The 12,327-nt window shown below is 40.8% G+C and overlaps 1 protein-coding gene across 1 annotated transcript in view; it reads left to right on the forward strand.

Annotated features, from left to right (window-relative positions):
• The window catches only part of DUSP10 (dual specificity phosphatase 10), a 39,363-nt gene extending 28,553 nt beyond the window's left edge, over positions 1-10,810 (forward strand). Inside the window, exons 3-4 of the mRNA XM_024750479.1 lie at positions 5,630-6,001; positions 9,544-10,810. Of these exons, the coding sequence (XP_024606247.1) occupies positions 5,630-6,001; positions 9,544-9,809 (638 nt within the window). The 3' untranslated portion in view covers positions 9,810-10,810. The remainder of the gene's footprint in view (positions 1-5,629; positions 6,002-9,543) is intronic.
• The last annotated feature ends 1,517 nt before the right edge of the window (positions 10,811-12,327 follow it).

Raw genomic sequence — 12,327 nt, forward strand, 5'->3', positions numbered from 1 at the left:
TACCGTCTGGTATTAAACTTGAAATCATTCCTACTATAAAATCCCTAGTCGTGTCAGTGACCTATGAAGACAATTTCATAGAAAACAAGAGTTAGAAGTAATCTTCGTGGTTCTAGTTTGTATCTCTAATATTTCTCCTGTTAAGGTGGATGATTTTCTTCCCTGAAAAGTATGAAACAACTCTGATCGCCCCCATCTTTGGGAGTTTTGACTCTGGAAGCCTGATGTCAGCTCCAGTTTACTCAGGCTTTGTTTCTTCCACAAGGATCCTTGTGAGAATAGAATCTTGGGAGTCTGCTTAGATGGACTCTAGTTTCCGTGGAGGGCCCACGGAATAGTATCCATCAGGACCCCTTTTATACCAATATCTTTCCCATTTATAGTGATAATATCTAACTCATGCAGCATTTTATCCATATTAAGGGCCCTGTGAGATAAATACTACTGTTAACTCCACGTTATAGGTGTGGAGATTTGAGGTGCAGAGCTGTTAACTAACTTACCAAGGTAACACAGCTAGTTAGTGACGGAAGCCAAGATTCTCAACTCAAGCAGTCTGGCTCCAGAGTCTACATTCTTAACCACTATCATCAAGTACCGTTTTACTTTAAAAAGCTAATCACCCAATAAGAAACTCTAAACAACAAAAAGGGGCAATGAATATGCTCGCAGCAAGCTTGTAGAAAAGTTCAACTTGAGTTCCCTTCCACTTTTCTTTGGGTGTTAATGTCATTTGCTGACCTTCAGTGAGAGTTTTCCTTAGATTTCTGAAAAATGCTCACTTTTCAACTTAGCATGAAGCCAAAAAGCTGGTGTGCCAAAGTGCTGGCCATCTTTGGACGATGGAAATCTCTTGCTTATAGATTCTGCATTTGGATGTCGTTCCTTTAATTTGCCATCCAGAGCACTGCTTCTGAATCACATTACAGAGGGCTCTTGTGTTTCTAGGGCTGCAATAGCCAACACAGCTACAGGAGGTGAAATACATCTACAAAGAGAGGTTTCCCACTACAATTAGAATCCGTTGCTTCAGTGGGACTGTCACCTCGCTGACCTCCCGTTGGAGGAAACTCACCGGTTGCATTTCTATGTATTTTGCAGGGGTGCTGGGTATTCTTTGTTGTTGCCAGTCAGAATCCACATGCTGATCATACTTATTTTGGCAGAGAACCTGGTTTTGAGATAAGGTCTGAAATGTTTGCCCCCAGCACTGTTGCTCATGCCTGGGAAATATTTGCACTGATATCTGGGAGCAGTTGTGTGTCTACAGAGATCACTCAGCCTGGTGGGGACTTGGGGACACAGGGGAGAGGAGGGGAGGGAGGAGAGAAGAGTGATTTTATTGAAAACACTCAATTCTCCTCTGGCAAACCCAGGAATCCAAAGACGTACAGGCTTTCTTGGGAAAGCTAGGACAAAGAAAAAATGAAATCAGATGGGTTTGTTTAAGAAGGATAGGGAGCTGTTGCTTTCTTTACGATAAAAGTATATTATTTAAACTTTAAAACTGCTCAGATACCTTGGTACCTAGTTCTTTTTCAATAAGCTTTTACAAATAAAAAGTCTGGAAACATTAGTCTATTATCATTGAGAGTCTTTATATTAAGCAGAATTTATTTTTTCTGGATGATAACCTCATATCTCGAAGCTCTTTTATTCATTCAATTTGTACCTTATTTTTCCCTCCTTTTCTGCCTTCTCTTGAATTTTTATTTTTGAGATATGTTGTGTTAATTACTGATGTACAGCAAAGTGATTCAGTTATACATATATATATATACATACATTCTTTTTTATATTCTTTTCCATTATGGTTTATCACAGGATACTGAATATAGTTCCCAGTGTGATACAGTAGACCTTGTTGTTTATCCGTTCTGTATATAATCGCTTACATCTGCTAATCCCAACCTCCCACTCCATCCCTCCCTCAACCCCCTCCCCCTTGGCAACCACAAGTCTGTTCTCTATGTCCGTTTCTGTTTCATAGATAGGTTCATTTGTGTCATATTTTAGATTCCACATATAGGTGATATCATATGGTATTTGCCTTAGAATTCTTTTTAGGTCTTTAAAATGGCAGTTTTCCACAGTACTGAAAAAAAGTGCTTCATATGTGCTAGATATCATTTCAAAGTACTTTATTTTTATGAATCAGTTTAACCCTCAAGACTGTAGTGTGAGGTAGGTGTTCCTGTTTTATATGTGGGGAAACGGAGAAGCCAGGAGGTAAGGACCTTGTGCAGGGTCTCAGAGCCAGTATTTGACAGTGTTGGGATTCAGGCCTGAGCAGCCTGGCCTCAGAATCACTTGCACTGCATTTAAGGTTCTCACGAACTTCAGAGTCAGCGGATCAGCTGGAGGTGAGGACAATAACAGTGATGACATTGGGTTAATAAGATATTATTTATCAAATGCCTGATTATATGTTTACATAGGCTTCCTGTACCACAATTCTATGGGTAGGTGATATTAAGTCCACTTTACAGATCAGTAAACTGAGGCTTAATGAGGAAAAGGGATTTATACCAGGTCTTACAAACTCTCACGAGACAGAATCACAGTTGCAACCCGGGTCTGTCTGTCTCTAACCCCTCTCTTAACCACCATGCTACGCTGCTTCCACTTCAATTGTTAGTTATCATCTTGTAATGTTCCTACGTAGTAATAACAAATATGAAATAATCAAAACTCCTCATTAAGTGATCAGTCCGTTCGGCTTCTATGATACGTGATGGGGTAGGGTGGAGGGAAAGTAGTTGGAAGGGAGAACCATATTAGCCATCATCTTCCCTTCAACCCTCCCTGGCTTCCAATTCCAAACCTCTAAGGGAAGAAAACAATCCTCCCTACAGACATCTCTCTCAAAACCACCACTGTGAGATTCTACTGGTTCATTTTGCTGTAAGCGCCATCCCCAGAGAGAGTTCTTTAACTGCAGTATCTAGCTGTGCACAACCCTTAATGAGAACTGATGCCGACACTGGTCAGCAGACTGGCAACTGAACAGACTGTTTGTTCATATCCCTCAATGAGGGTTTCCTCGTCTAGTTAATATGTGTGAATTAGAATATTTCCTTTTCTATCCACTCTGCCTCCAAAGACTCGATGAACAGAGTTCCCACGTGGCTTAAACATACAATATACACATAATTTTGCACGTGGGCACCCCCTGGGATTCGGAGTATTTTGTGTCTGTCTGTCTCCAATTCCTTCCCCTCCCCTCCCCTCCCCCATGGGTTTTTTCCCCCCATTAGGCAAATGGAAGGCCCATGCCACCTGTTAGCATTACATCATTGGCTCCCCAGAACACAGTTGCACCAAAGGCCTTAAACAAAGTAGTTCTTCTTGTATTGTTTGCACTCAAAGAGCTGATATCATGCCAACTGATGTCATTGTATGTCTTTGTGTAACTGCTATGGCAACTGGGCAGGTGGGGAGCCTCCAGCTGATGTCATTGGGAAAGGAGGTGTAGAGACAGAATTTTAAAAAGCTGTATGCTGCTTTTTTCTGTGTGTGTGGTTTTCTGGCATGCATTTTTTAAAAACTAGCTGCTTTTAAGACAAATTACAGCTTGAGTACACTAAATAAGAAGAGAGAATTTCCCCCCCTCCAATCCACCACGTTAAAGACTTCTTTTGAATCTGTTTTGTTGTTCTGTCCTCTCATCTTATACAGAAAAGTGTAACAACTGTCTTTTTATTAAAAAAACAAAAAGTGAATTAGGTTCCCATTACAGAACCACTGTGGAACTGTTTACTTGGATTTTATGGAGCCAAAGCTGAGCAGATTTTAAAATAACTCTTTAGTCTCTTTCGTGGAGCTTGTGATGGTGACAGCGGGCAATTTCAAATTTTTGTTTAGGTATTCACTAATGAAGTTTTTCTGGTGGTTTCCATTTCTTCTATCTACTTGAAAAATGATCTCTTTGGGTCCAGACAAACTTTTTATTTTAATCAATGTTTCATAGCAGAATAATAAGATGTAAGGGCAGAAGTTAATTCTAGAAATCAATTAAAATGAATTTATAGCTGTTGTTTTTCTTTTCCAAAAGCGAAGACAGGTTTTGATACTCACAGGTGGTCATAATATTACCCCCTTTGAATGATCTTTGAGTCATGACGGATCTTAGTGAAAATATGACTTCCCAAGTTTATACGACTAGTGTGCATTGGCTGTGAACAGCCCTGAGGCTTGGTCTGGGTTACAGCCTGGAGCTTCCTGCTGTGGTTGCCAAAGATGAAACTTGAAACGGAGAAGGACATAGGTTCAGAAACTGGTAGACAGATAGACTTCCTGTATTTATTTCAACACAACCATATCCTGTTCACCCATTATGTTTCCTCCTTTATCTCTTGAAACTATCAAGACAGAAGCAAGGCATCTATCTGGGGGAGGGTGAGGTGGGTCAATGTTGGGTTCTGGTGGCTTTCAGCTTCTAGGAGATCTCCAACTTCCCCCTCTGTTCAAAGGGAAGGCCAGAGTGTATCTAGTTGGTAAGAATTAGAGCTCATTTGGTAGTTAATAATGTCAACTCTGATTTCATAGCCCTTACATGTATATTGTATAATTTGACCTCTGTAATAATCCTTTGGGCTTATCCACAAACGTATCTGACAAATATTAAAGGAAAAGTTTAAACAATAAACTATGATCTATAAATTTCCTGACTTCAGTGTTCTTTTTTGCATGTTTTTTCAACTTTTGATCACATGTAAGGTGAATGTTTTTAAACTGGCTTTTTTCATTTAATTTTAAACAGAAACACTGTTTTCATATTCCTTTCACAACTTTTAATGGCTACATAATATTCCATTGGGTGCACATGTCAACCTTTCCCTTTTAAAAAAATGTTTTTGACCTTTCTAGAAAACTGCGGTAGCGAACATCTTTATGCATCTAGCTGGCTATCTTTGGTCTGATGATTTCCTTAAGATACATTCTCATAAGTGATACTGCATTTGATGAGGGGGAGGTTTGCATACTTTATGTATGTTTCCATCCATTCCAGACTCCCAATCACACCAAGAGGTATATGCCATTACCCTCATTTTACAGACGGGGAAATTGAGGCCCAGAGAGAGAAATTAATTTATCCAGGTGGAACTGGGATTATAGCCAAGATAACCTGGTTCTTCCAGTGTCCCTGCTTGTAACCACGCTGCTGTATTGGGAGCAAACTTGGTCTTCTGGGTAAGGTGAGCTTACAAAGAGTGCAAGGCACACACACCTACACAGCCCAGGTACAGGCAGAAATTCTACACCCAAGGAAGTCATCTGTGCCTTCCTGGGCTCCCAAAGTGCAAGGTTCTATATAGGCCACTGAGCATATGGCTCTTTGGGGCAGAACAAATTTGCTGCTAATGAAATTGCCTGATGCTTCGTGGAACTCTTTCCAGGGGAACATGCCCCAGTTTGTATAAAAAGCACATTTCCAAAGTACTGCATGCAGTGATATCCTCCAAAGTTTGTCCTCCGTCTCCAAATGGACTTTCATTTGTATTTTGATTGTATTTTAAAAAATGTAATAAGCAACTAAACACACTCATTCCTAAGGGGAAAGTGATATCTCCTGCCAGCTCTGAAGTTCTAGGGGTAGTCATTCTCACTCTCTGTGTTTTTGTTCCAGGTGGACTTAGCAGTTTTAAGCAGAACCATGAAAACCTCTGTGACAACTCCCTCCAGCTCCAAGAGTGCCGGGAAGTGGGGAGCGGCGCGTCCGCGGCCTCGAGCATGCTACCTCAGTCCATCCCCAGCACCCCCGACATCGAGAATGCAGAGCTGACGCCCATCTTGCCCTTCCTGTTCCTCGGCAACGAACAGGATGCCCAGGACCTGGATGTGATGCAGCGGCTGAACATTGGCTACGTCATCAACGTCACCACTCACCTACCCCTGTACCACTACGAGAAAGGCCTGTTCAACTACAAGCGGCTGCCGGCGACCGACAGCAACAAGCAGAACCTGAGGCAGTACTTTGAAGAGGCTTTTGAGTTCATTGGTAACTATCTCCTACGGGGAAGTCTCATCTTCCGCCTTCCTTTCCTCTCTGGCTTGGGCTTTGATATCAAGTCCAAGATTTATGCCTGTGTTGCAAAAAAAAGCTCCATCGAGGTGTTTTTGGGCTCTGCCACCTGGTGCAGCCAAAGTATTCTCCTAAGTCGTAACCCATCAAGTGTATTGGAACCATGGTTATAAAAGAACAATAATTCAACTGGGTTGGGATCCGTTCAACTAGACCTCCACATCCCTCAAGTTCTCAATGAAAAAGTGGCAGGGGTTAGCACTGAGATGTTCTATAACACCATCTCAACAGAACTGGCAGAAAGTAAGACATTGGCGGCCAGAGCAGGCACCGTGGGTATGTAGTCTACTGGCGTCCCTAGGCACTTTGCAGGGAGTAAAATACAGCCGGCCCTCTGTATTCGCGGGTTCCACATCTGCGGATTCAACCAACCACGGATCGAACTCGCGGATACAGAGGGCTGACTTTCCTATGCCATTTTATATAAGGGACTCGAACATCTGTGAATTTTATCCAGGAACTAATCCCCCGCGGGTACCCGGGGCCAGCTGTATTGTGAATATGACATCTCCCTTACTTTGAGTTAAATTTCTTTGCCACTGCTTGAGGCAAAGGTAGTGTTTGCTGAAGGATTGTTTCTGAAGGATCTTTTTCAGAAACATAATGCTGTAGTGAACATCTTTACGCATTACTCAGCACAGAGGAGAGAAAGAACGGGAGTGGAGGGGTGAGGGGGTGGGGGGGAGTAGTTTTTCCCTTCTGTTTGCTTTGCCTCAGTTTTTAAACAATGGGTAGCAAAAAGGCTTGAAGTTGAGTGCTCATGAGATGGTACTAGATTCCCTTAGTTTACCCCAGACTCATTGAAGTAGGAAAGATTGAATTGTATAGCCCAAGGAGAGAAAATTCTAGCAACAGCAGGCTTTAATCTCTAGAAGGAAGCAACGGCCAGCCTAACCCTAATCTTAAACTTTAACTTTCGCTGCTTCTAAGCCTCAAACTGTTGCAAGGCTCAAATTATCACTTGGGGAGTACCTGACACCCAGCAGGTACTCAACAACTTCTTTTTTTTTTTCCAAGTGATTCCAAACTTTCTTGCCACAAAAGGGTGACCCAGTACTTTTCCTAAATATTGTAGCAGATTGTTACTGGCCTCTGTCCCAAGAAGAATGCACTCATGTTCAGTGCTCCTTTGTCAGAAAAAAAGAAAAGCAAAAAACAACAAGAAACCCCCCTTGGATTTAACAACCATTAGGGTGGGTGGATTTGCTGTAGAATTGGCAGCTCTGGTCACTTAACCCAGTCATTTCCTTGCTAATTGTGCCTTTATTTATTGCAGGACCATAGAATGTTCAATCTGGAAGGAAATTCTGAGTGGTCACTAAAGGGACCAGAGCCTAATGCTCTTGACTGTGAGGCCAGGAGCCTTTTGGGAACACAGTGTTTACAAGGCTCTATTGGTTCTCAATGGGCAATGATTGTGGATGCAAAGATACCTTAGATTTTTTATTAGTGATATGTGAATCAAACCTTGAGTCCCAAGGAAGAAAAGTTTGTCACCAAGTAGATGAGGAACTTCCTGGTTGATATATGATGTTATGAGTGCAATTTTATCTGAGTTAATTCCAGTTGGGGGAAGTTAAAAAATTGTTTTTCGGGCTTCCCTGGTGGCGCAGTGGTTGAGAGTCCGCCTGCCCATGCAGGGGACACGGATTTGCGCCCCGGTTTGGGAAGATCCCACATGCCGCGGAGCGGCTGGGCCCGTGAGCCATGGCCACTGAGCCTGCGCTTCCGGAGCCTGTGCTCAGCAACGGGAGAGGCCACAACAATGAGAGGCCTGCGTACGGCAAAAAAAAAAAAAAAGAAATTGTTTTTCTTTTAATGGGTAGCATAAGATATGCTTAGGTTCTAAGAGGATTTTAGTCAAAGCACCCACATTCCTTATAGATTATTCAGGCTCACCTGGTGTTTTAGAAAGAAAACAAAACAAGTAATAAATAGCATTTAACCTCGAAAACAGTTCCACATCACACCCTGCACAGGCACAATATTTTATTCTCATTGTTATATATCATTGGATAAACTGAAATCTGATAGTCTTGCTTTAAGGAAAACACAGCTGGTTTTAGAAACATAATAGCATTCACAGAGAGTCCAATATAAGCTAAGCAGAGTCTAGGTTTAGGGTTTAACTATGCCAGTTTAGTTATTCCTGAGTCAGGTGATATTATTCCTATATCTCCTGAGCCTGGTTAGTTACAATTATTCCCATTATTCAGATAGGAGGATTGAGGCTCTGGGGAGTTATGTGATTCACACAAGGTCCACCACAAGGTGGAATCATGGTCAAACCTAGCCCTTTGTGGCTCATCTTCTTACCTCCATGCTTCCCCATCTTGAGGTGGAGGTCCTTAAATAGTGTGTGCTGAAGAGAAGAAATTGAAAACAGGAGATACTTTCCTAAAATACGGTTATCTATAGGAAGCAAGCTAAATTGCTGGGGTTTTAAGATGAAAATTTGCACAATGTTTCTTTTCTTAATCTACTAGTGGGTAGCCAGTAGAAGTAGTTTTTGTTAGAACGGGACTCTCCTTACCATCTCCTTTCCTACTCTTCATCTAATTGGTATATTTTCCAGGGATGCTTTCTTTGGGATGCCTTTTAGTTTAGAGGTGTCATTAAGAATCCATTCAGGCAGTGCCCAAGAGCTATTCTCCTGGGCTTTTAATATACCTGAAAGCCTTTAAAGTATTGCCTTTTTCAATTGCTCTGGATTCTGAGCCATTGCTGTTAATTCCTTCATCTTCTGCATCATTGCCATGTTGGAAAGGCATGTGTAGATGCAGAGGGGGTTGGACAGTTCAGATGTAGGTGACACCCTATGCCTGAGAACTGCAAGTCTTTAACTTTGCAACAATAGGGTTTGCTAGTGAGAAGCTGAACGTAGTAACTTTCTAGTTGAGTTTTGTTCCTTTAACCCTCTTCAGAGTTTCCTAAGACTGAAACTCTTATCCATTTAGTACCAGTTTCTGCACAGAGCATTTCTATAGTATAAAACAAGAAATGCTTTTTCTCTATCACAGGTAGGAGAGACATTGTTAATAACACTAGTTTTGACAAGTGACACAACATGGCGATAGAAATTAACATCCTGAATCAGAGAGGTCTACTTAACCAGTAGCTTGTTTGACATTTAGGCTAATTGTGTTGTGGCTCCATCCTCAGTTGGCCACCGTCACCTGTGAAGTCAGCTATTATTGTGAATGACTCCTTTACCTAGCCTTCTCTTTAAACGTAGAAATGTAGCTTCTTATTCATACTAATATTACTTTTAGCCAGTTCTGGAGGTTGTGACATAAACATACACGATTAACTAGTAAACTATACTTAGTTTCAAAGCCATTTTGATGTCTTCTCTCTCTACAGAATATGGCATTGTCAAGTCTAGATAAACGTTAACCTCTCTCCCTCCATCTCTCTTTCTCCTTCCCTGCACCTCTTGCCTTTCTCCCTTGTTCCAGAGGAAGCTCACCAGTGTGGGAAGGGGCTGCTCATCCACTGCCAGGCTGGGGTGTCCCGCTCTGCCACCATTGTCATCGCTTACTTGATGAAGCATACGCGGATGACCATGACTGATGCTTATAAATTTGTCAAAGGCAAACGACCAATTATTTCCCCAAACCTTAACTTCATGGGGCAGTTGCTGGAGTTTGAGGAAGACCTAAACAACGGTGTGACACCACGAATCCTTACACCAAAGCTGATGGGTGTGGAGACGGTTGTGTGACAATAGTCTGGCTGGAAAGGATGACTGTTCTCCATTAGGAGACGAAGAGGAAGGAGGATGGATTCTTTCTTTTCTTTTTTTCTGTCTTTTTTTTTTTTTATAGATGGGGTAAAGTTTGTGAATGGAAACAAACTTGTTTAAAACTTTTTATTTTTAACAAGTGTGAGAAGAAGTTAACTTTTGATGCCGTTGAGATTTACTTCCCGCCAACTGACAAAGCAGGGAGGCTAAAGACGTAATTTTTTTAAGTCAACAATAAAAATATAACAAAATTTTGTTTCTTCCCCTTTTCCTTTTAAGCTATTTGTAGAGTTTACGATTAACTAGTCTGTGCAGGTTCATAGACCGAAGATACTACACTTTAAACCAATTAAAAAGAACCCAAAGTACGTAGAAAAGACGTTGAATCATGAAGACCTAGGATCTGCCTGGGCTGTCCTTACGAAAACAAAAAACCCAACCAAACCAAGCCCTGCTGTGCTCACTGGTGCAAAGAGATGATCAGGGCAGCTTAAGTGGTCTAAGAACCCTTCACATTCTTTAAAGAGACAAAGGATACTGTTGATTTTGTGTGTTTCGTACTCTGGATTACTTTTTCCCCCTCTCTGGGTTTAAGAGATTTTTTGAAATAGCAAGGAACTGACCATTATACCATATGCCTTCACTGGCTTCTTGTGCAATAATATGGTGTTTTGAGTGTGCAAGTGAGTTAGAGCTGGCAGCTGAATGATAGACAAATAGTGCAAAGTTGCCAGCTTGGAGCTGGAAAGGAATTAAACAAAACCAATTACTTTCTTTCCCACCTTTTTCCTTTGTTTAACTTTTTTTTTTGATTTGATTCTGGTTACAGTGCCATAAACCTTGTTACATATGTATATCAGAATGTAAAAAAAAAAAAGGACAAAAATTTATTTAAAAATATTTTTCTCAAAAAAAACTTGGTGTGTTTCTGTTGATTGTGTAAAAATTTATTTTCATTATATAAATGAAACTCATTTGGAGATGTGTCTTTTTTCCTCCTCTTTTTCTCAGTTCAGGTTCAAGCATCTCATAGCTCCAGTAACTTGTACGTGTAACGTAATTGGAAATAAACACACATTTTTATAAAGGGAAAGAGAGATGAGGGAGAGACAATAGTCTCTGGCCTTAGTGCGAAGCAGAGAGAATTAGCAAGGGAGTAAAAAAAGCTCCAGTCTGCCTAGTCATGATCTCCTCTATTGCCACAGCCCTACCATCCACTTCTGCCAAAGTAATTCCTCTTACAAAGCGGAAGCTTCAGGTAACCTCCTTAAAGGCGTGAGAAGGTTCTATATCAGCCTTTGAGCCTTGGTGATTAGGTCACTGCCAGATAGATTGGTTAGAATTCTGTGATCTCCCCAGTGGCTCTTTGATAAGTATTTATGACAATCTGACAGCTAGGGGTATTGACACCTCCCTCCCCCACTGTCATTTGCTCACTCAACATCTTTGGTAACATTAACCACATAGTGTACACTGCAACACGTTGCTACTTCCTACTTTTTTGCTAGCAGACTGAGCTCAGATTCCTAAGTTCAGCTTCCCCATCACGCTTGGCTAATACACAGCTAGTGTTCCATGGGCTTCCAGTCCACAGCAGAGTAAGAGTGGGGTAGGGGAAGAACATGATTCAAACGTTTTCTATGTTTTATTAAAATAGATGCCTCCAGGGATTTGGCCATAGGGAAGATTCACAGCAAATTAAGATTTGCCTGAGGTGAGAAAGTAGAATTCTGGCATTTTCAATTCTACGTGACTACATTTGGACATACTATTCTTGTGAATATTTGCTGATAAGTGTTATAATGAAATATTTTTGACATTTTAAAAATAGCTTTTCTATTAGAAGTGATTTAACTTTTTCTTTTATTAGAAAAGTAGAGACTGACGTTAATAGGAATTAACTGAGAGCTGTCTTGAATGATTTTGGTTTACTCCAAAGTGTTAGGATGAAAAGTAAATTTCTCTTATGGTGCTTTCTACTCTGCAAACTAACAATTTTCTTGGTGCTAGAACGTATTTAAGGAGAGGGGTTGATATATAATTAGTGATTTAAAATACATAATGGTTTACTACATATTTCTTATTCTTTATTCTAAATCCAAATGTTAAAGTTCTAATAGTGTAAGTTTTATTCCCTTTCTTTTCTTTCTTTTTTTTTCATTTTTTTTTTTAACAAACAAGATGAACAGTGAATATAGTTTCCCTCCTTTAGCTACGTGGAAATAATTTATGTGTTTTGAACTTTATGATTTTGAGAACAAGACTGTCCTGGGGCAGATAGAAATCCTGCCAACCAGCATACCAAGAATTCTGAGAGAGACTCAGGTCTTTTTTGCTAATCTGTTTTGAGTCATTTAGCCTCTCTTTCTTCATGAGGAATGTTAATCATTTCATGAAAACTACATGGATTAACCAAGCCATTGCTCTAGAAACCAGACTCCCCAGGTTTTGTTACTGAACCAAACTTGCATCTGCTCACCCTCAAGCAGTAAAGTCA

This window comes from Neophocaena asiaeorientalis, unplaced genomic scaffold (genome assembly GCF_003031525.2).
Source record: "Neophocaena asiaeorientalis asiaeorientalis breed wild unplaced genomic scaffold, Neophocaena_asiaeorientalis_V1.1 scaffold430, whole genome shotgun sequence".
Classification (NCBI taxonomy): domain Eukaryota; kingdom Metazoa; phylum Chordata; class Mammalia; order Artiodactyla; family Phocoenidae; genus Neophocaena; species Neophocaena asiaeorientalis.